This window comes from Xyrauchen texanus, chromosome 37, assembly GCF_025860055.1.
Source record: "Xyrauchen texanus isolate HMW12.3.18 chromosome 37, RBS_HiC_50CHRs, whole genome shotgun sequence".
NCBI classification, from domain to species: domain Eukaryota; kingdom Metazoa; phylum Chordata; class Actinopteri; order Cypriniformes; family Catostomidae; genus Xyrauchen; species Xyrauchen texanus.
The window spans coordinates 37,994,091-38,017,733 of NC_068312.1; the positions used below are offsets into that span (position 1 = coordinate 37,994,091).

The 23,643-nt window shown below is 38.5% G+C and overlaps 1 protein-coding gene across 1 annotated transcript; it reads left to right on the forward strand.

Moving 5' to 3' along the window:
* The first annotated feature begins 1,886 nt into the window (after positions 1 to 1,886).
* LOC127631189 (tricarboxylate transport protein B, mitochondrial-like) lies at positions 1,887 to 23,322 on the forward strand. The gene is made up of 9 exons (XM_052109222.1): positions 1,887 to 1,981; positions 12,865 to 12,972; positions 13,400 to 13,499; positions 17,488 to 17,626; positions 17,723 to 17,807; positions 20,301 to 20,405; positions 20,609 to 20,724; positions 21,714 to 21,787; positions 22,527 to 23,322. The coding sequence occupies exons 1-9, from the start codon at positions 1,903 to 1,905 to the stop codon at positions 22,639 to 22,641; spliced, it is 921 nt and encodes a 306-aa protein (XP_051965182.1). The 5' UTR covers positions 1,887 to 1,902; the 3' UTR covers positions 22,642 to 23,322.
* Positions 23,323 to 23,643: the final 321 nt, after the last annotated feature.

Genomic DNA, 23,643 nt, shown 5'->3' on the forward strand with positions numbered 1-23,643 from the left:
CGTGACAATTTGGTTACCCCATGTGACTCTATCCTCCCTAGCAACCGGGACAATTTGGTTACCCCATGTGACTCTACCCTCACTAGCAACTGGGACAATTTGGTTACCCCATGTGACTCTACCCTCCCTAACAACCGGGACAATTTGGTTACCCCATGTGACTCTACCCTCCTTAGCAACCGGGACAATTTGGTTACCCCATGTGACTCTACCCTCCCTAGCAACCGGGACAATTTGGTTACCCCATGTGACTCTACTCTCCTTAGCAACCGGGACAATTTGGTTACCACATGTGACTCTACCCTCCCTAGCAACCGGGACAATTTGGTTACCCCATGTGACTCTACCCTCCCTAGCAACCGGGACAATTTGGTTACCCCATGTGACTCTACCCTCCCTAGCAACCGGGACAATTTGGTTACCCCATGTGACTCTACCCTCCCTAACAACCGGGACAATTTGGTTACCCCATGTGACTACCCTCCTTAGCAACCGGGACAATTTGGTTACCCCATGTGACTCCATCCTCCCTAGCAACCGGGACAATTTGGTTGCTAAGGAGACCTGACTGGATTCACTCAGCACGCCCTGGATTCAAACTCGCGACTGCAGGTGTGATAGTCGGCGTCAATACTCGCTGAGATACCCAGACACCCCCATGAACCTCAAACTTTACTTATCACCTCTTTAGCCTATTTACAGCCTGTTAACTTCCAAACTAACTCTAAAAACAAACTACAAAAGAAAAACTGTTTTTTAAAATCACGTCTTATGGTATGTAGTTTTGAAAAGCATGCAACTTCTGATCTTTGGTGTCTCGAAGTGGCGCCTCCGGCTGCCCTTTATCTCGCTCTCCCGCTGATTCAGCGGCAGCCTTGCATCATCACAGCCAGACCACGCCCTCCTCCTCATCACACTCCTCACTTGCCAATCATTGTCGGAGACGCGTTGATACAAAAACGGTGGTGAGTGGATACAGTGACATCCGGGACAGAGAGGAACCTTTTCTGCATATTGCGGCGCCGTTTTATGGTCCGTTCTGCATTATGCGGTGGCACATTTTTGCTAATCGCGGCCCATTTCCCTCTGGCCCGCTCGGTTCTGCTGATGGCCAGTCCACCCCTGATCTGCCCCAAAGTGCGTCGGCCCACCTGGAAAATGCCCGGTATGCCAGATTACCAGTCCAGCCCTGGGTACAGCTGTGAGTGGGGTGGCCAGGCTTCTGTCTGGGGTGGCCACGACCACCCATTGACACCCCCTAGCTCCACCCCTGTTTATAGTCCTTGTTATACATACAATGGCATAAATATGAATGTTAATTTAATTCTTGGGGTAAGAGGTAATACATTCTCAGTTTTGTGAATGCAAAATATTTCCTCTTCATGTAAAACTTCATTTTTGACAATGGCACATGTTAGTATAATTTAATATTCTTTCCTGGATAATAGAATAGAAATAATTTTGACATGTAGTGGGCTGAACGTAACTTTAACTCGGCAGTTAGACTGTGGGCGTGTCACTTCCTGCTTTCCGGTATTTCTTGATGCTTCCAGTCTATTTTGTTTTTATTTTATTTTTTATTTTGTTTTTATTATTATTTTATTATTTTTCTCTCAATCATTTGCGCGTTTTTTTATATATTTTTTATTTTATTTTATTAATAACAAAAAAATATGTACTTCCAGCCTATTCAAACAAATCAGTCCTATGATGATGATGATGTCATGATTGTTTTGGGGCTACGCCCTAAAAACAGTTTCACCCACCGAAAGAGAGAGAGAGGGGTACCCCGCCCCTGTGTGCGATCTGCCTGCTGATTGGCTGAGCACAGTCTCACGTCATCAGTATATATTCGGGGCGGATCGCGCGCTGCACTCATATGAAACGAGTGATTGACAGGAGATGACGCGCGGAGCTCTGAGCGCAGCGGCGCCCGCGGGCAAAGCCAAACTCACCCATCCTGGAAAAGCCATCCTGGCAGGTCAGTTGCACACGATTTTAACACATAACTAATACAAATAAATAACTTCTAACTGTTCAGGGTGCTCTATTCCATAACTGTACCGAAGTTCATCCACTTTGAGAACGACTGTTTACCTCTGAAGTAGCGAAATAAGCTTTACAAAAGGGAAAGAAAGTAGTAAAGAGTTAGTTTAGGTTGGGTTTTCAAGTGGTATGTTTGTGAATAAATTGCAAAACAATGCCAGGTTTCTCTTTCAGCTTACACATATCCTTCTTGTGCCAAGATCAAAATCAAATGGTTATACATATAATGTAATATGGCTGAATCAAGCTGACTACCCTCAGAGAAATCTGATAAGTCACACTTTATTATACAACGTTTATGTGAATTGTATTTGACTAATTACTGAGTAATGTCAAAGTCTTCTTAGCAAGTCAGTCCACTATCGGTCATCTTTGGAACGCTCTCGCGATCATGACTCTTCCAGTCATGACAGTGCAGCGTCTGTTTATTTGAATGGAGAAAGACCGAAATCTCAAAAACTGCTGGCTAAGCCTACGTTTAAACGACATACTTCAAATCAGCAGTAAAATCTGACAACACCGGATTCATAAACTGTGCTTCTTTACCTCATATTAATAATGAAAAAAGGCAGTTTGCCAGGCTTGTATAGCTAATGCGCATGCGCGTGAGCGAGTTGCGTGACAGGTTATGTCTGTATCTAAAAGGTGATTGGCGGGACTTCCTCTCTACATCCGTAGACCGTTGGGCGTTCCAATTTCTCCCATTCATTTGAATAGAAGTGGGCCCGTCTCTGCTAAATATTCTCTGATAATACTAATAAACTACATGTATTTACAGTGCGTAATTATTAGATTTGATTTAACTTTATTGTCATTGTTCCAAGTAAAGGTACAGAGAAATATAGTAGCATCCATACAGAAGTGCAAATAGCAATATATATATATATGCACATTTTAAGAAATGCAAATGGCAGTGCAAATGATTAAAAACAGAATTTACAGAAGGTGCTTCACAATGAATGAAATGAGGGAAAAGAGAATTGTTAGTTAAGAAAATATTCACATAAACCAACGATAGATATCAATATTTGTTCTGTAAAATGGACTAAACATCCTCCAGTAGAAGCATCTGAACAGTCGAGATCTAAAAAGCTCAAGGATGTTTTTTAATGTTATTCTGGACTTTCTGTGACTTCATATTTGATATTTTTGCTGCGTATTGGGATGTTGCTAGAGAACCATAAAAATCCTATAATTAGATGTATGTTTTTTTTTTCAATGTTTCATCAGAGATGCTTTAAACATGGTCATTTCATAACTGTTGTCAAAAACTGAGTTTTATTTCTCTATTATAGAGCGCAACAATGGCCGGCCATTTATTCAGCCATATTGTTTCCGGAAGTATTTTTCCTATTAATTTTTTTCCTATTGGGATTTCATAAAATCCTTCATAAAGAGTAGCACCATTCACCAAACCATCCAGCTCTGAGGTGAATCATAACATTGCAAACTTTCATTTATAGAGAAAAAGACAAAAGACCATGATGAACGTCCCATGAAGCATTGCGAATGAGGCAATCGAATTGCAAACGATGGAAAATTATAAAACTATTTATTTACATTTTTTATTCTTAGAATAATTTTTATAATTTTAATGCAAAATAGTCAGATATATGAAAATATTATATATTAACAAGAAAAATAAAATATGGAAAATATAAACCTATTTATATAAAACTGTTAATTTTAAGTACATTTTTTTTTTTTTACTTTTATTGCAAATATTCAGATATATGACATTATAAAATAAATATAAAATGTGGAAAAATGTAAAACTATTGATTTAAAGTTGCTGTATCTATCTATAAAAACAATGTATTTTAAATTTTATTGCAAAATATACCGATATATGAAAATAGAACATTTTAATTATTTAAAAAAATTAAAATAAATATAACTTATGGAGAAAAATATAAAACTATTGATTTAAAACTGTTAATTTTAAGTTTATTTTAAATTTTATTGCAAAATATACCGATATATGAAAATAGAACATTTTAATTATTTAAAAAAATTAAAATAAATATAACTTATGGAGAAAAATATAAAACTATTGATTTAAAACTGTTAATTTTAAGTTTATTTTTAATTTTATTGCAAAATATACCGATATATGAAAATAGAACATTTTAATTATTAAAAAAAAAATTATAAATATAATTTATGGAGAAAAATATAAAACTATTGATTTAAAACTGTTAATTTTAAGTTTATTTTTAATTTTATTGCAAAATATACCGATATATGAAAATAGAACATTTTAATTATTAAAAAAAAAATTATAAATATAATTTATGGAGAAAAATATAAAACTATTGATTTAAAACTGTTGTCTGGTTAAAAGTTTAGAAACAATATATTTGACTTTTATTGTGAAATATTCAGATATTTTTAAATATTAAATAAAAATAAATAAAATATTAAAAAATATAAAACTATTGATTTAACGTTGTTCATTATAAGTACTGTATATAAACAATATTTTTTAATTTTATTCAATAAATTAAAAAAACTGAAAATTAAAATTAAAGATAATTTTTGTTTTTTATTAAATAATATATATGTTGCACTGATGTTGCATTAAAAAGTGTGTTGTATTAAATGCAGCTTAGAATACATTTAGTCAAATTAAAAGGAGGTTTGGATGTTCCTCTCTATATGTGTGAATGATGATCTGCTGTTCTCTGGATAATTGGTTAAATACTATCTGTACCTGCTCAGATGAATCCAATGACAAGGTCTAATGTCTGATAGATTTGTCTTCAGATGAAAATGTCCCGTCTTATTTAACCGGAAAGACTGTGACAGGCAGAAGTGGTTTAGGCTGGATGAAACCATCATTTATTGTCATTTGTAAATTGTCATTGTCATGCTTCATGCAGTAACATGGAAATTAACTACTTTTATTCAAGCCAATCATATGATTTAATACGGCTAAATCAGCCTCACTACATTACAATAAGGTACAGTTAGCTCATTACGCTCATGTTCATGTGTGTTGTATTACAGTGGCGATCTCATCAGTGTGTTTATGTGATGATTTCATGGGACCACATAATGTTCAGGAAGTGCTTTTGGTTGGATCTCGGGTGTAAAAACATATTTTTAATTTTCTTTTTATTTGCGTGTATATTATGCTTTTTGACTGTTTGTTTTGAGCTAATAGTGAAAATATCTCTTTATTGAAAGGCGTGGTTGTGCCAGAAGGTGTGTGTGTTTGTGTGTGTGTGTGTATGAGTGTACGTGTATGAGTGTGTGTTTGTGTGTGTGTGTGTGTGTTTGTTTGTTTGTCTTTGTGTGGGGGTTTAATGAGTTGAATATAATTGAATACAGAGTGTTTTGGTGGTTTTCAGACTTTTATAGGAGTGTTTTGCTGTCAGCTTTTGGACACAATGTAGAACAGCTCTGATTTGTACAGTAGCAAACACATCCATGACCTGGAAAGATTTAATGTCACACAAAAACACACTTACACAAACACTCACTCTCACTCACACACATTACTCAAACACACACACTCTCACACTCACAAGCACACTCATACACACACACTCTCACTCACACACACTCTCACTCACACACACTCACACACTTACTCAAAAACACACACACACACACACACTCACACACTCTCACTCACACACACACAGGCACACTCACTCACACACACACTCACACACAAACTCTCACACACACACACACACACACACACACTCTCACTCACACACAGGCATACTCTCACTCACACACACACACACACACACACACTCTCACACACACTCTCACACACACACACACACACACACTCTCACACACACTCTCACACACACACACACAGACACACACTCTCACTCACACACACACTCACACACACAGTGTCCCATAGTCATATGTATATCAGAGATTACAGGTGTGTGCTTAACGTTTAGGATCTCGAGCCTCAATGAGGTTGACTACCAGTAATTTAGAGTTAAATATGTCTCATCATCACACACTGGAGCAAATTGGAGTAATTTTTATAGTAAATTCTACAGCACAATGCTGCTAAATCACATTTCCTCATTTAGCAGACACTTTTATCCAAAGCGACACATGAGGAATCTGCAATTAGTCATAGCATTATTAACGCTAATCTCACAGTCTTGTTCACTCTAGAAATAGAGCGTTTTTATTTCAGTATATTTGCAGTACCGACCCGGTCTCATGACAAGTCGCGGTAATAATACGAAATCGTAAGAAAAATGCGTGACTTTTACTCCCATAGAGAAAAATAAAGAAACCAACAAACATTATTATGCAAAGTTGTTTAACCCCTAACCCTAAAACTAACCATGATTTTAATATAAAATGTACTTTTGTGTACAAAAAACTTGAGCGCGTTGCCACGGAGATGTAGTGCGTGTGGAGGCTTCACGCTGTTCTCCGCGGCATCCACGCGCAACTCACTGCGCGCCCCACCGAGAGCGAGAACCACATTATAGCGACCACGAGGAGGTTACCCCATGTGACTCTACCCTCCCTAGCAACCGGGACAATTTGGTTACCCCATGTGACTCTACCCTCCCTAGCAACCGGGACAATCTGGTTACCCCATGTGACTCTACCCTCCCTAGCAACCAGGACAATTTGGTTACCCATGTGTCTCTACCCTCCCTAGCAACCGGGCCAATTTGGTTGCTAAGGAGACCTGGCTGGAGTCACTCAGCAAATTGTAATTTTCTTAAACATTACACAATTCAGTTTGTCTAAATGTTGCTACGAAATTGCAATCCGTAAAACTTAAAAATAGGCAGATATATCTTTGAGTCATTTACAGTCATTGTTTACAGCCTAGGCCACACAAACTAACTGCATGTGACCAGATTAACCAGCACGGTCAGTGTTTCTGCCTACGGAAAACTAGAGTAACCAGTACTAGCTGGTTGCTATACCGACCTGTTTAACTAGTTATTGAGTCTCTCCAATGCATGATGGAAAATACAGTGTTATAATTTTACAATCTGCATTTAGCTGCACAAAACGTCGTCGTATTACTGTGTTTTGCATTGTAGGACAGAGTTGCAACTGTTAACTAACACCCTAAATGCCACCCTAACAGTCACAACGTTATAAACGAAACATTTGATTTAAGTTCTCAAATCCAGCCCTAGTGTGTATCAGTGTGTGGGTCTGTGGTCGCCTGTGGGCAGTTCAGTAATGGAGACCTGTCAGCTCTCTACTATTGTGTTTTCTACATCACTCAAGCCTTTTAATGCCTTATGAGAGAGCGTGTGTGTGCGTGTGTGTGTGTGCGCGCGCGCGTGTGTGTGTGCGTGTGTGTGTGTGCGCATGCGCGTGTGTGTGTGTGCGTGTCTGGTCTTGCCGGGAGGCTACAATTAAGCACAGTGAGGGCTCGTCAGCGTGTTTTTGGTCATATTGTCTCTTCCACTCCTCCATTCACAACCACGACCTCTCTCTCTTCTTTAGAGTCGTTTTTCCTTTCTGTCCTGAGTTCACAGGAGTTCATATATTTAAATTCGCAAGGCATAAAAAACGTGCTTGATCATCGGACGTAGGCTGCAGTGCCCCATTTACGGCTTATTACAGGGTCTTTGCAGAAAACAACGTCATGTAAACGTGAATGCCGTTTAAAGGTTTAAGAGAGAGGTTCTGCTGGAGGACGTGGCCAGTGTTATCGGCTTTTTAAGAGTGCAAAGTGCATGTTAACGCCAACGACATGTAAACGTGTCGCAATAAACGCAATAACAACGCACCAGCCTGAAAGTGGCGCCAAACTGCCTCACACTGGTCCCGGGGTTCATTGGCCCATCTTTATTGTGTAGCACCTGAGAGCCGCTCACAACAGCCCAAGACCCTTCAGAAGTTTTTAATAGAGCCGTAACGTTTCTGTTTGCTTCCCTGAGAAACATGAAAGGAATAATTCATATGTCATATTTCCTTTCATGTTTCTTGCCTGATGTATTGCCAGAATCCTGAAACGCATTCCTCCAGTGGGAGGATAATCAGGAATCACTGAATCTAATGAAAACTGTGACAACTTTTAAAGGAAATATAGCTGCGAGCACCAATGAGGATTCCTCCTCAAAATGGCAAATCATATAAAATTGATCAGTAGAGGATTGGGGTTAAACCCTCCTGATGGTGTAATTCAGTCATCTTTTGATACATCAAGGTAAAATTTTGCAAGGTACTTGAGAGCGACGTCATCTTGAAGCATGTTTGGTTTGAAAAACCACCAGTCACAATGACATTTGATGTATTGACACAATGTGGCAATGTGGACATTTACATAAACACGCCCCTTTCGGCCATTTTGTATTGTATTCTTTTTTGCTAAGTAACAAATTGAAAGACACCAATTGTACACATGGGTACCAAATATCAAGTCAATTGGATCTACGGTTCAAGAGAAGGAGATTTTTTGTTGGTTTCCCCAAATTTTCACTGTATAGGAAAATCCATCATGGCGGAAAGTATGGGTCATTGAGGCTTTTTTGTTCCCCGTGTAAAATGAGGCATGTACACCAAGTTTCAGAAGAACTGGACAAATGGGGTGGAAATGACATCACTTTGAAAATGGGACCTTAGGGCGTGGCCTGTAGCGCCCCCCTAAGGGCGAATGTGAGCCATTCTTTGCACAGTACTTCAGAGTGATGTCATCTTGAAGCATGTTCGGTTTGAAAAACCACCAGTCACAATGACATTTGATTTATTGACACGTATATATTGAGGCAATGTGGACATTTACATAAATACGCCCCTTTCGGCCATTTTGTATTGTATTCGTTTTTGCTAAGTAATAAATTGAAAGACACCAGTTGTACACATTGGTACCAAATATCAAGTGAATTAGATCTACGGTTCAAGAGAAGGAGATTTTTGTAGGTTTTCCCAAATTTTCACTGTATAGGAAAATTCATCATGGCGGAAAGTATGGGTCTATAGGCTTTTTTGTTCCCCGTGAAAAATGAGGCATGTACACCAAGTTTCAGAAGAATTGGACAAATAGGGTGGAAATGACATCACTTTGAATATATGTTTTGGGGGGCGTGGCCTGTAGCGCCCCCCCTAAGGGCGAATGTGGGCCATTCTTGGTGTGGGGGTCCCCGTTGTCCTGTAGTATCAATGTGCCAAATTAGAACATTTTTCACCTGTGACTTTTTGAGATATTGGGGCACAAGGAGAAGAACAACAACAATAAATCCATCAATAACAATAGATTTGCTCCTACCGGAGGAATCTAATAAGTTCACCCAAAATGAATCATTTACAGTCTAACTCTTGCATTGCTCAAAATCCATATGACTTTCTTCTGTGAAAAACAGGAGGGGACATTTTGAATGTCCAAACTGCTCTTTTCTGCAGATTTGGGCTCTCAAACACCAAGATAAAAGTGTGAAAAAGTCCTGAAATGGACACACGTATGACCGCATAATGCATCAGTCCAATGCGGATCAATGAGAAACAAGCGGGTAAAAGGTCACAATATATCAATGTTTTGAATCACAATACACTAAACATTATTTAAACATAATACACATTTAAGTTCGTGAAGCCTGCACAAACATATGGAGTGGTTATTATGGAGTGTTGATAGCGTAGTGGGCTAAAGCACATAACTGGTAATCAGAAGGTTGCTGGTTCGATCCCTACAGTCACCATCATTGTGTGCTTGAGTAAGGCACTTAACTCCAGGTTGCTCCGGGGGGATTGTCCCTGTAATAAGTGCACTGTAAGTCACTTTGGATAAAAGCATCTGCCAAATGCATAAATGTATTAGTGAATAACTGACGGATATTGCAGTAGTGATATTATAATCACACGTGTGCAAATGCTTACTGGAGTATTAACTCATGCAGTTATTAATGAAACACACACACGGTGATGAGAGTTTTCGTCATATGTAAATCAATCCTATTTAAATGGCAGGTCTCAGATGTGACGCTGGTCTGCTCATTTCCTGCTGTTCACTCTGTCACACACACACACTCACACACACAGACACACACACACACTCACACAGTGTGTCAGAGAGCTTGTAAAAGCCTTTAGGTTGATTTATGATTGTTCTAGGCTCACGGGGTTATTGATTAGTATCTATAGCAGCTGTGTGTATCTGGGTGTAATTCTAAAACACCCCCATGTCAAACAGGTTCCAAAGTGTTAGAATAAAATCCATTGATCTAAACCCAAAAAAATTTGAAAAACTTAAAAGGGGCAACAGAGAGAGAGAGGGTGAGTCGAGATGAATGCTGTGTTTTGCTCGTATCGTTGTAGAGTAGCGCTTCACAGCATGCTCATATATCTCTATTGTCCCAGTGAGACTGACAAACAGTGCAGCGTGTGTGTGTGTGTGTGTGTGTGTGTGTGTTTCTTCATATGCTGTCATTAATATCATGCACAAATAGAGAGAACGCAGTCACATTTACTGCAGTCAGACACAGTTCTTACACACAGTAGCCAGTCATTTATGTATGTGTAAGTTTCATTTTTCATTCAATATGAACTGAATCCACAGACCGACAATACAACCTGCTCATGTGGAAGTAAAGTTAATAAGACCTGTGTGTGTGTGTGTGTGTGTGTGTGTGTGTTAATGGCTTACATGTAGTGGGTCATGGCTGGGCTAATGGTCTCCCCACGGGCAGATAAGCTATTACAGTTAGAGAGAGAGAGATCCAGCGAATCTGTAGACTTATTTGAGGTTTGCTAATCAAGTCTGATCATGAACTACTTATTATTGTTAGAGATATACAAAATCTGACAAGGAAAATTTAGTGCATTAATTCATTAATATAATATCATCCAATATATTACATGTAAAAAAAAAAGATCTTGCATTTCAATTTGCTGGGTAGAATCAGAACTAGTGATGCCAGATTCCCGAATAAATCATTCTATTGAGTCAGTGTTTTTTTTTTCAGTGAATTAGCCAAACCGGTTAGCATAAAGGTCTGAATCGTTTGGCTAATCAGTACGATTAGTCCGGACTGCTATCTCGCTGAATAATTTGCAGCAGCTTCTCATTCATTAAAACAGCATTGGGATATTTCACTATCACTGATTGTGACTGATCTTGTCTTTTAATGATCTCTGATTGTGACTGACCTTGACTTTTCATGATCTCTGATTGTGACTGATCTTGACTGTTCATGAGCACTGATTGTGACTGATCTTGACTGTTCATGAGCACTGATTGTGACTGATCTTGACTGTTCATGATCTCTGATTGTGACTGATCTTGACTGTTCGTGATCACTGATTGTAACTGATCTTGACTTCATGATCTCTGTTTGTGACTGTTCATGATCACTGATTGTGACTGATCTTGACTGTTCATGATCTCTGTTTGTGACTGTTCATGATCACTGATTGTGACTGATCTTGACTGTTCATGATCACTGATTGTGACTGATCTTGACTGTTCATGATCTCTGATTGTGACTGATCTTGACTTTTCATGATCACTGATTGTGACTGACCTTGACTGTTCATGATCTCTGTTTGTGACTGTTCATGAGCACTGATTGTGACTGATCTTGACTGTTCATGATCACTGATCTTGACTGTTCATGAGCACTGATTGTGACTGATCTTGACTGTTCGTGATCACTGATTCTGACTGTTCATGATCACTGATTGTGACTGATCTTGACTGTTCATGATCTCTGATTGTGACTGTTCATGATCACTGTTTGTGACTTTTAATGATCTCTGATTGTGACTGATCTAGACTGTTCATGATCTCTGATTGTGACTGATCTAGACTGTTCATGAACACTGATTGTGACTGATCTAGACTGTTCATGATCACTGATTGTGACTGTTCATGAACACTGATTGTGACTGATCTTGACTGTTCATGATCTCTGATTGTGACTGATCTTGACTGTTCATGATCACTGATTGTGACTGTTCGTGATCACTGATTGTGACTGTTCGTGATCACTGATTGTAACTGATCTTGACTTTTCATGATCACTGATTGTGACTGACCTTGACTGTTCATGATCTCTGTTTGTGACTGTTCATGATCTCTGATTGTGACTGATCTTGACTTTTCATGATCACTGATTGTGACTGACCTTGACTGTTCATGATCTCTGTTTGTGACTGTTCTTGACTGTTCATGATCACTGATCTTGACTGTTCATGAGCACTGATTGTGACTGATCTTGACTGTTCATGATCACTGATCTTGACTGTTCATGAGCACTGATTGTGACTGATCTTGACTGTCCATGATCTCTGATTGTGACTGATCTTGACTGTTCATGATCACTGATTGTGACTGATCTTGACTGTTCATAATCACTGATTTTGACTGTTCGTGATCACTGATTCTGACTGTTCATGATCACTGATTGTGACTGATCTTGACTGTTCACGATCTCTGATTGTGACTGATCTTGACTGTTCATGATCACTGATTGTGACTGATCTTGACTGTTCATGATCTCTGATTGTGACTGTTCATGATCACTGTTTGTGACTTTTAATGATCTCTGATTGTGACTGATCTAGAATGTTCATGATCTCTGATTGTGACTGATCTAGACTGTTCACGATCACTGATTGTGACTGTTCATGAACACTGATTGTGACTGATCTAGACTGTTCATGATCACTGATTGTGACTGTTCATGAACACTGATTGTGACTGATCTTGACTGTTCATGATCTCCAAGTTTGACTATTCCGAACAGATTATGACATTTTGTGATCTTATTGTGATTGATCTGTATTGTTTATGATCACTGATTGTGATTTTGACTGATTGTGTGCTGCTTAAGACTCATATTTTCCTGCATTCTGTAGGTGGCATTGCGGGCGGCATTGAAATCTGCATCACTTTTCCTACAGAGTATGTTAAGACACAACTTCAGTTAGATGAGAAGGCCAACCCTCCCCGCTACAGAGGCATCAGTGAGTACACACACACACACACACACACACACCTCACATTTGACGTACACATCCTCTTTGGAGATAATTAGTAAGTCTCTGGGCCAGAACTGATTCCAATCTGCTGCTGCTACGCAGAAAGTAAACAAACTTATCTTTTATTTTCTCTCTCTCCCTCTCTGTCTATCTGGCTCTATCTTCCTGGCTGAAGCTCAAAGACAGCTGTTCTCTCATTTTTGAAATCTTAGTTATATGTCAGTATAGGCTAAACAGATGTTTTCTTCATCTCCATTAAATGTTTACCATTTATTAATACAATGGATAATATCAATGCCAATTATAAGCAATTTTATTATGGAAGTATCTTTAACAGGTGAAGAGTTTTATGTCTGTTATATAGAAGATGCTGAAATCACATGCAATGATGTTGTAATGTTTTCTGTTGCAGCGGACTGTGTATCACAGACTGTTCGTCATCACGGAGGGAAGGGTTTATATAGAGGCCTCAGCTCATTACTGTATGGCTCCATACCTAAATCTGCTGTCAGGTATACTAACACACACACACACACACACACACAAACATCTACATGCATTCTTAAGCTTGGCAGCCAGTTGCTGCCACATTAATGCATTTATATCAGACAGCTGACATTTATTATGCTGATTGTTTTTGTTCAACCAAGAAAAGCTGTCTGACACTCTGATCTCTATGGCAGCTCTTTTTCACATTTATAGGCTGTTGACGTTCCTGTGCCTGTGTGTATGGGTTTAGATGACAGGTCCGGCGGTGCGTGTCCAGTGCTGTCTGTCACACTGATGCTCTGAGGTTTTCTGGTCACTGAAGAGATCACACACTGTCTATATAGACAGCACTGTGTGTTGTGATTCCCTTTAAAGTGATAGTCCACCCAAAAATGAAAACAACCTTGTTAATAATCGATTTCCCTATGGAGAAAATGAAGAGTTCATTTTTTTACTTCCGGAATCAGACTGATGCAGACTGAGTCCAGAGAGGTTCTGATGGGTTCTGGATCCGATGTTGTTTAGAGTGGCTTGTCTCTTTACGTCAGTGTCACTGTAAAAACTGACTGTCCCTCCATCCAGCACTTCAGTACTTAGATTGATTATCCTCTCTTCCTCGTTTCCACCTCCGCTCCCCTCTCTCTCTCCTCCATCTCCCTTTTTTCATTAGCTAATTGGGGGACCTTGTGTTTGCACCAGTAATGGAGTCTGTTCTGTGCATTTGACTCTGGGACTCATCTAAGACCGCTGGATTCAAGCCCAGATCACATTTACAACCTTGATCTTATTTACATTCTGCTGTGCTCTCCAGACCGTCCCGCACAGCCAAAAATCACATTTTTAATCAGTATCTTTGTCTTTTCTTTCCTTTTAAAATGTCTAAACGTCCTTAAAGCAAGATATATTCACAAGTTTTTATGCGTTTTGTCGTGTAAAAGCATTAGGACTGTCGTTTCGTGTCGAAAAAGCTTCATCATGGCTGGTTTGTTATAGAATTAAAAGATTAAAATAAATTACAAGAGAATAAGTGCAGAGAGAGAGAATTTGGCTTCATCTTCAGTAGCTTACAACCTCCCTACTTGCTTTGTATGTATGTATGTGAAGTATGTATGCTGTGTGCAGTATGTACATTTTCTGAATGTATATATTGAATGATACCTGGATGTTAAGATGTGTAGTAAACAACACACTGCAAGGAGTTCTGTATCCCACAGTGCAGCCCAAATATCTCCTTTTTGACACATTATTAGATTGTTAGGGCTTGTTGAAGTAAACATGCAAAATAACTAATAAAATAAATTTTATATCTGGTATAATAACTGGAGGGCACTATGCGACATAGGCTATGTTTGGAATAGCATACTGCTCTTCCTAATTATGAAGTATGTAGCATGCATACTGTGCATGTAAAGCTAAATTAAAATGCAAAATAAACCTATCCAAGCTGCTTTATTATAGTCATTTAGAACCTGTTTTTGAGCATATTAAATGTTTATTGTTGCATACTGCAGTTTTACATACTGTTAAAAGCTAGTATGTAGTATACTGTACTGTTAAAAGCTAGTATGCAGTACACTGTACTGTTAAAAGCTAGTATGCAGTACACTGTACTGTTAAAAGCTAGTATGCATTATACTGCACTGTTAAAAGCTAGTATGCAGTACACTGTACTGTTAAAAGCTAGTATGCAGTACACTGTACTGTTAAAAGCTAGTATGCAGTACACTGTACTGTTAAAAGCTAGTATGTATTACACTGCACTGTTAAAAGCTAGTAGGCAGTACACTGTACTGTTAAAAGCTAGTAGGCAGTACACTGTACTGTTAAAAGCTAGTAGGCAGTACACTGTACTGTTAAAAGCTAGTATGTATTATACTGCACTGTTAAAAGCTAGTAGGCAGTACACTGTACTGTTAAAAGCTAGTAGGCAGTACACTGTACTGTTAAAAGCTAGTAGGCAGTACACTGTACTGTTAAAAGCTAGTAGGCAGTACACTGTACTGTTAAAAGCTAGTATGTATTATACTGCACTGTTAAAAGCTAGTAGGCAGTACACTGTACTGTTAAAAGCTAGTAGGCAGTACACTGTACTGTTAAAAGCTAGTAGGCAGTACACTGTACTGTTAAAAGCTAGTATGCAGTACACTGTACTGTTAAAAGCTAGTAGGCAGTATACTGTACTGTTAAAAGCTAGTATGCAGTACACTGTACTTTTAAAAGCTAGTATGCAGTACACTGTACTGTTAAAAGCTAGTAGGCAGTATACTGTACTGTTAAAAGCTAGTATGCAGTACACTGTACTTTTAAAAGCTAGTAGGCAGTATACTGTTCTGTTAAAAGCTAGTAGGCAGTACACTGTACTGTTAAAAGCTAGTATGCAGTACACTGTACTGTTAAAAGCTAGTAGGCAGTATACTGTACTGTTAAAAGCTAGTATGCAGTACACTGTACTTTTAAAAGCTAGTATGCAATATACTGTACTGTTAAAAGCTAGTATGCAGTATACTGTACTGTTAAAAGCTAGTATGCAGTATACTGTACCGTTTAAAGCTAGTAGGCAGTATACCGTACCGTTTAAAGCTAGTAGGCAGTATACCGTACCGTTTAAAGCTAGTAGGCAGTATACCGTACCGTTAAAAGCTAGTAGGCAGTATACCGTACCGTTAAAAGCTAGTAGGCAGTATACCGTACCGTTTAAAGCTAGTAGGCAGTATACCGTACCGTTAAAAGCTAGTAGGCAGTATACCGTACCGTTAAAAGCTAGTAGGCAGTATACCGTACCGTTTAAAGCTAGTAGGCAGTATACTGTACCGTTTAAAGCTAGTAGGCAGTATACCGTACCGTTAAAAGCTAGTAGGCAATATACCGTACCGTTAAAAGCTAGTAGGCAGTATACCGTACCGTTAAAAGCTAGTAGGCAATATACCGTACCGTTAAAAGCTAGTAGGCAATATACCGTACCGTTAAAAGCTAGTAGGCAATATACTGTACCGTTAAAAGCTAGTAGGCAATATACTGTACCGTTAAAAGCTAGTAGGCAATATACTGTACCGTTAAAAGCTAGTAGGCAGTATACTATGCAGTACAAAGTAAGTACTGCCATGCAGTACACTTATATTTCATTCTAAAGAGCCTCTGTCTTGAAAAAGTTAAATCTGAGTCATGCTAAAAATGTAAACTATATATATATATATATATATATATATATATATATATATATATATATATATAGAGAGAGATTGACATCGACAGGAGTGTGTACAGCCAGACAGGTACACAATAACGAATGACAGTTCAGGCTTGTTTGTGTTTTCCTCGAGTTCAATTCAGTTCTATAAATAGCTCTCTATCTTTGCTGGACTTCCTGTCGTCATATCTCTTGAGCATTGAGTGATGAAAACAAATGTGTGTAAAAATGGAGTAGTGGTGGCGTAGTGGACTAAAGCACATAACTGGTAATCAGAAGGTTGCTGGTTTGATCCCCACAGTCACCACCATTGTGTCCTTGAGTAAGGCACTTAACTCCAGGTTGCTCTGGGGGATTGTCCCTGTAATAAGTGCACTGTAAGTCACTTTGGATAAAAGCATCTGCCAAATGCATAAAATGTAAAAATGCTTTCCTGCTGCTAATGGACACCTGTGGCCGCCCCGCCAGCGGTTGCCTGGGTAATTGCTGATGCTGTGCATTTAAAGAGGAAGGATAGAAATCTTTTGATTCTTTCAGGTGATGCATGCATGGATGTGCTTCCTCTTTCCTGTTGCATAACTGTGTTTGTGCGTAGAGGTTTGGTGTCTTCACTGCCCTTGTGCGCTACTCACCTCTTATCTCGTTCTCTCACTTAATTGATAAGCCTTTATCCTACTGAGACCCGAGCATGAATGCTGTGTAAATTTGCATCGTATAGCAAAGCCAAAATACAACGTCCACATCTGTGCAGTATGATGCAAATAATGTACATTGACTGAAATGATTGTTAAAAATAATTTCCTTTCCTGTGTCTCTTTCGGCAGGTTTGGTGTGTTTGAAATATTGAGTAATCACATGAAAGATGAGTCGGGGAAATTAGACAGCACTCGTGGTTTAGTGTGCGGTTTAGGCGCAGGTGTCATGGAGGCGGTTCTGATCGTCTGTCCTATGGAGACGGTAAAGGTAAGGTCAAAGGTCAAATGTTTAATGTTGAATATAATAGTACCAGTTATATCCAAATCCGTTTACCAAATCCATGTTGCACTCTCACATTTCCAGGTGAAATTCATCCATGATCAATCCTCAGCCAATCCCAAATATCAAGGTTTCTTTCATGGAGTGCGAGAGATTGTCAGAACACAAGGTACAGAACTGAGTGCTTTGTTTTGACGACTGAACCTCAATGTTGTGGGAAAAACTCAGATCTTGAGGCTTATTCACACCAAGTGCAAACGTCCCACACAAGTGGCCAATACTGCCACAGTCATGCACATATTACCCACAATTCTCAATAACAGCACTGTGGAAAAGACTGTTATTATTCGGGATATCCCGATACTGATACTGGTATAAGAACTGGGTCTGATACCACGCTCGTGTACTTTTAATCGTGCCTGAAAAATGCTCCGATACCAAAAACCGAGACCATCTGACATGACGTAAACATTCAGCGCACAAATTAGTCACGGTATGTCTTAATGTGATTATTAAACAACAGAGACTGCGACTTAAAGAGAGATACATATAGTTTGCATGTGCCGCACGCTTCAAATGTGAGCGCTTGTGAATGTGGCAATTCACTTTGAAGCACAAGGCACATATAGATGATATATTCATTCAATTAATTGCAGCCTTTTGCAGTTTAATAATCACATTGGGTCACTTAGCGACCTGCTAAGTGGAAGTGATCAACTACAATCAAAAACACTCAGTAACGGAAAGGGGCTCAAAATAAAAGCTTACGCCAAAATAAAAAATTCAATTAAAATGGAAAAAAGTACAACAGAAATATATCACTACTGTATAGTTACTATATGTAATATAAGTAATAGTAGTATTACATGAATAATAATAATTAGGGCTGTCGATTTAACGCGTTAATTCAGTGCGATTTAATTTTATTAAACATAACAATTAACGCAGTTAATCGTGAAGGAAGAGTCCTGAGAAATGCTTGTAGTACCACCTGTTTACTCCAGGGGGCAGTAAGTGAAACTTCAGCTGTATGAGCAACACACAGTTTATACAGTGAACAAAACAACATTCAGCAGAACAACACAAACATGCGTTACATTCTTGTGTTCAAAACACTTGATGGAGCGCAAATCTGAACTAAGAGATCTCAAGATGAGTTTAAAGATTGAGTATTAAACTATATTTAACGACACAGTGACCTAAAAATGAATGTTTATGACGCAACACACCCGAGACGCGACACAAGCATGTCTGATGCAGGTGTACATTGGTGTCCTTAAACAAGCCCTCATAATAAATCTCTGATTGATAAATTCACTTGTGTAATGGATTACTGTGAACTGTGTGTCAATGATTGACTTATGATCAATAATATGATATTAAACAATACATTGTATTCTAAAGCCGCTTTTTGTCTCATCAATGATGAACTCTAAATATTTAATAATTGAATATTATTTATTTTATATATATATATATATATATATATATATATATATATATATATATATATATATATATATATATATATATATATATATATATATAATTAAAATGCATTATATTTTTGTTTAAAGATAACCATGTATAATTATTTCATCATTATATATTGAATTATTGTTATATGAGGGGCTTTCTCAGCAAATATTTGTATATGAGTTTAAATGGGATTAATTAATCGGGACACCATGTAATTAATTCGATTATAAAAATGTATGGATTGACAGCCCTAATAATAACAAATCAAGAGAAATTGTATTGTATTTATTTTATATATAAATTATTTATTTTTTGATGATGATGATGATGAAATAAATTGTTGATGTGAAATTAGTAATAAATTAAAAAAATAACGGGTATTGACGAGTACCGAAAAGGAAGTATCGGTGCTCGTACTCCCTTGTTATTATGATATTGTCATTACCGCAGCATGAAATAAATGATGTTTTATTTAAATAGTAGTATACAGTATAGCACAGGGATTTACCTGCATTTACCTTATTCTGATGACGAGTAAATATTGACCAGGCGAGGTTTTGTTTATTCAGTTTAGACTTCCTTGGAAGTCGCATATGCGCAAACCTAGTTGTCATGGCAACTGAATGAGCAAAACCTCGTCTGGTCAATATTTACTCGTCAAGTGCAAGTCAGACAGAAACTAAAATATGGAAAAACATTATATTTATTTGTATTATAAATTAACGAAAGTACATTTAAATTTTGTGCGATCTACCAGCATTGCCTTTGCGATCGACTGGTAGATCGCGATCGACGTATTGGGCACCCCTGGTATAGCAGGACTCCCTCTGCACTTTTCATTTTAATAAAAAAAAATCATTGTACAACAGCGTTTTATTTGACTAAAACACAGTAAAAAGTGAGTGTTTTGCAGTTAGGAGAATCAATGTGAATTGTAAAACATTTGGATGACATTTTCTTGAAGCAAAATATCATTTTTATTTTTGTTACGGGGTGAAATATGAACGGGGCATTTTTTTTTGGACCGGTTTCGTGAGAAACGAACAAACATTTGTGACACTTTGTGAAAAATGTTGTTCTAAAAACCACAATCACATTGTCTTATTGCATCACTATTGGTGGTGCTGGACATTTACAGTGATTTGATCGAGATGTTTGCCGACATTGTATTTCTGTCTCTCAGGAATCAGGGGGACGTATCAAGGCCTCACAGCGACTGTCCTTAAACAAGGATCCAATCAGGCGATACGATTCTTCGTCATGACATCTCTCCGGAACTGGTACAAAGGTGAGGTGAGAGTGTGTGTTTATATGAATGAACTTTAGTGTAGAATAAGATGCTGGCTCTGGCATGCACTGTACAGTTGGGTGAGCAGCACTGCCCTCTGCTGGCCCCTTTAGGACTCGCGGGGCAGCAGAATAAAGTCCCATCTCAGCCCATGTGTTTGCATATGCACATGCATCTGATGATTGTCATTCTTGGTTTCCTAGGTGATAACCCCAACAAGTCCATCAACCCCATCATAACAGGTACGTTCGGTGCAATCGCCGGGGCAGCTAGTGTGTTTGGAAACACGCCTCTGGACGTCATCAAGACCAGAATGCAGGTACACGGGCGCTTTTATGGGACCCTAACTCGTGTCCAAAGATGCATGTAGCAAATAGCTCTGATTCTCTGCATTGCATTACGACGTGTTGCACAGCACTTCCAGACATTTTATTTGCCCTGTTTGTGTAAAAGCTTTTCTTTAATAAGCACAAATGTGTGTTGCAGTGAGACACTTTTAATGGAAGTCAATGGGGTGAATCCATAAACATTAACTCTGTTGCTATGACGACATCACAAGTAAACCCTATAACGACCGTAAAAACGACAATAGCTCAAATAATACATGATTATGTATTATTTGAGAAAAGCACTTACATTAATTCTTCTAAGCGTCACATTTCTGCCTTTTAAACCTCCAAAAATGGCCCCCATTGACTTCCATTGTAAGTGTCCCACTGGAACACACATTTGCGCTTTTATAAATAATTTTGTTGTTGTGGTAATCAACATTATGCCACTAAATGTTTTTATTGAACCCGGAATATTCCTGAAAGCCAGCTACACACAACGGTTGATCCAGCTTTGGAAACATTTTCACTGGAGGAGCAAAAATAGTCAAAAATAACTGGCCAATGGGGTCTGGTTGCTAGGGAGGGTAGAGTCACATGGGGTAACCTCCTCGTGGTCGCTATAATGTGGTTCTCGCTCTCAGTGGGGCGTGTGGCGAGTTGTGTGCGGATGCCGCGGAGAATAGCGTGAAGCCTCCACACGTGCTACGTCTCCACGGTAACGTGCTCAACAAGTCACGTGATAAGATGCGCGGATTGACGGTCTCAGACACGGAGGCAACTGAGATTCGTCCTCCGCCACCCAGATTGAGTGCATTGGGAATTGGGCATTCCAAAATAAATAAAATTACTTATTGTGTAATTTCATAGCAATATTAAATGCAGAATATCGTTACTAAATACCAATATTCATTATTTCCATTAAAAACTATAGCTCAAACACTTCTACTTTAATTTCAAGGTGTTGTTTTCCTCTCAGGGTTTGGAAGCTCACAAGTATAAAACCACTATGGACTGCGCCGTGAAGATCATGAGACACGAGGGACCAGCTGCGTAAGTGTGTGTGTATGTGTGTGTGTGTGTGAGTGAGTGTGAGCGTTTGTGTGAGTGAGTGAGTGTGTGTGTGGGTGTGTGTGTGCGCGTGTGTAATGTGAGTGTGTGTGTGTGTGTGTGTGTGTGTGTGAATGAGTGAGTGTGCTTGTGTGAGTGAGTGTGTGTGAGTGCGCGTGTGTAATGTGAGTGTGTGTGAGTGCGCGTGCGTGTGTGTGAATGAGTGTGTGTGTGTGCGCGTGTGTAGTGTGAGTGTGCACGTGTGTGTGTGTGAATGAGTGTGTGTGTGCTGCACGTACGAGTGAGTGAGTGTGTGTGCGCGTGTGTAATGTGAGTGGGTGTGTGTGTGTGTGCACGAGTGAGTGAGTGTGTGTGAGTGCGCGTGTGAACGTACGAGTGAGTGAGTGTGTGCGAGTGCACGTGTGTAATATGAGCGTGTGTGTGTGTGTGCGTGCGCGTGTGTAGTGTGAGTGAGTGAGTGCGCATGTGTATGAGTGAGTATGAGTGTGCGCGTGTGAGTGAGTATGAGTGTGCGTGTGTGTGTGTGCGCGTGCGTGTGTGTGAGAGTGCGCGCTTGTGTGTGTGTGTTCAAGAAATTCAAGCTCAAGTTCACCATCAGCTCCTCAATGTTACTACATTGGTTTATAAACTCTTTGTAGAATCACTTTTTTTTTGGAGTCTCCATTAAGATCAAAGATCAGTTTTAAACTTTACTGCACGTGTATGTGGACGTCTCCTGCAGGTTCTACAAGGGCACGATCCCTCGTCTGGGGAGAGTGTGTTTGGACGTGGCCATCGTCTTTATCATCTATGAGGAGGTGGTGAAGCTCCTGAACAAAGCCTGGAAGACCGAGTGAAAAATGAAGAGAGAAAGGATGAGAAGATTACACGAGACTCGATCACTGTGTTTTTCAATAGCAGTACCGAACGCAGCTCTCCATTTGCACATCTGTCACAGTCCGCTGTTTACTTTCACTTCTGTTTCATTTTATGAGTTTTTTGCCAGCATCTCTTCTTATTAGTGCTTCCTTGAAATATGCACATAATAATAATAATATATTTTTATTTCTTACAGAGGCTCATCATAGCTCTAAAATATATCGATGGTAAGTTGTAAGTGATTTACAAGTGCCAAATTTAACACATTCATAAATGTATGTTATAGACATTTGTACATACACAAAAGACAGAAAAGTATATATAGTAAATAGTGCATTTAATGTTTTAACTTGTCCAGACCGACAAAATCTTGAAAGACTTTAAATATCCATATACTCCCAAGATTTCGAGTATACATTTGTTTACATATAGAGAGAAATTGAACCTACTGATCATTCCATATTATGACGTTAGTATCCATTTTTATGCCTTTTTGTTTTTAATCTAACGCATACATTTAAAAAAAATTATGCCTTTTTTTTAATTCATATTAATTGAAGTGTATTTTTATATTTATTTCCCTGTTATTTTGCACATGTGTACGGAAGAGGATTAGGGCCAAGCAATAATAAAAAAAAATAAAGCCATCTCGAGATTAAAGTCATTATAATGCGAGATTAAACTCGTTAAATTTCGAGAAAAAAGTCGAAATACAATCTTGAGAATAAACTCATTAAATGTCGAGAATAAAGTCGTTGTGTTTCGAGAAAAAACTCGTTAAGTTTAATCTCGCATTATAATGACTTTATTCTCGATATTTAATGAGTTTATTCTCAAGATTGTATTTCGACTTTTTCTCGAAATTTAACGAGTTTAATCTCGCATTATAATGACTTTATTCTCGATATTTAATGAGTTTATTCTCAAGATTGTATTTCGACTTTTTTCTCGAAATTTAACGAGTTTAATCTCGCATTATA

Bases quoted from the DNA above. Each gene is read 5' to 3' on its own strand.
- LOC127631189 (XM_052109222.1), top strand. From the start codon at position 1,903: ATGACGCGCGGAGCTCTGAGCGCAGCGGCGCCCGCGGGCAAAGCCAAA. The intron at 13,500-17,487 runs GTATACTAACAC...CTCTTTCGGCAG, and splicing joins ATACCTAAATCTGCTGTCAG to GTTTGGTGTGTTTGAAATAT. The intron at 17,627-17,722 runs GTAAGGTCAAAG...TCACATTTCCAG, and splicing joins GTCCTATGGAGACGGTAAAG to GTGAAATTCATCCATGATCA.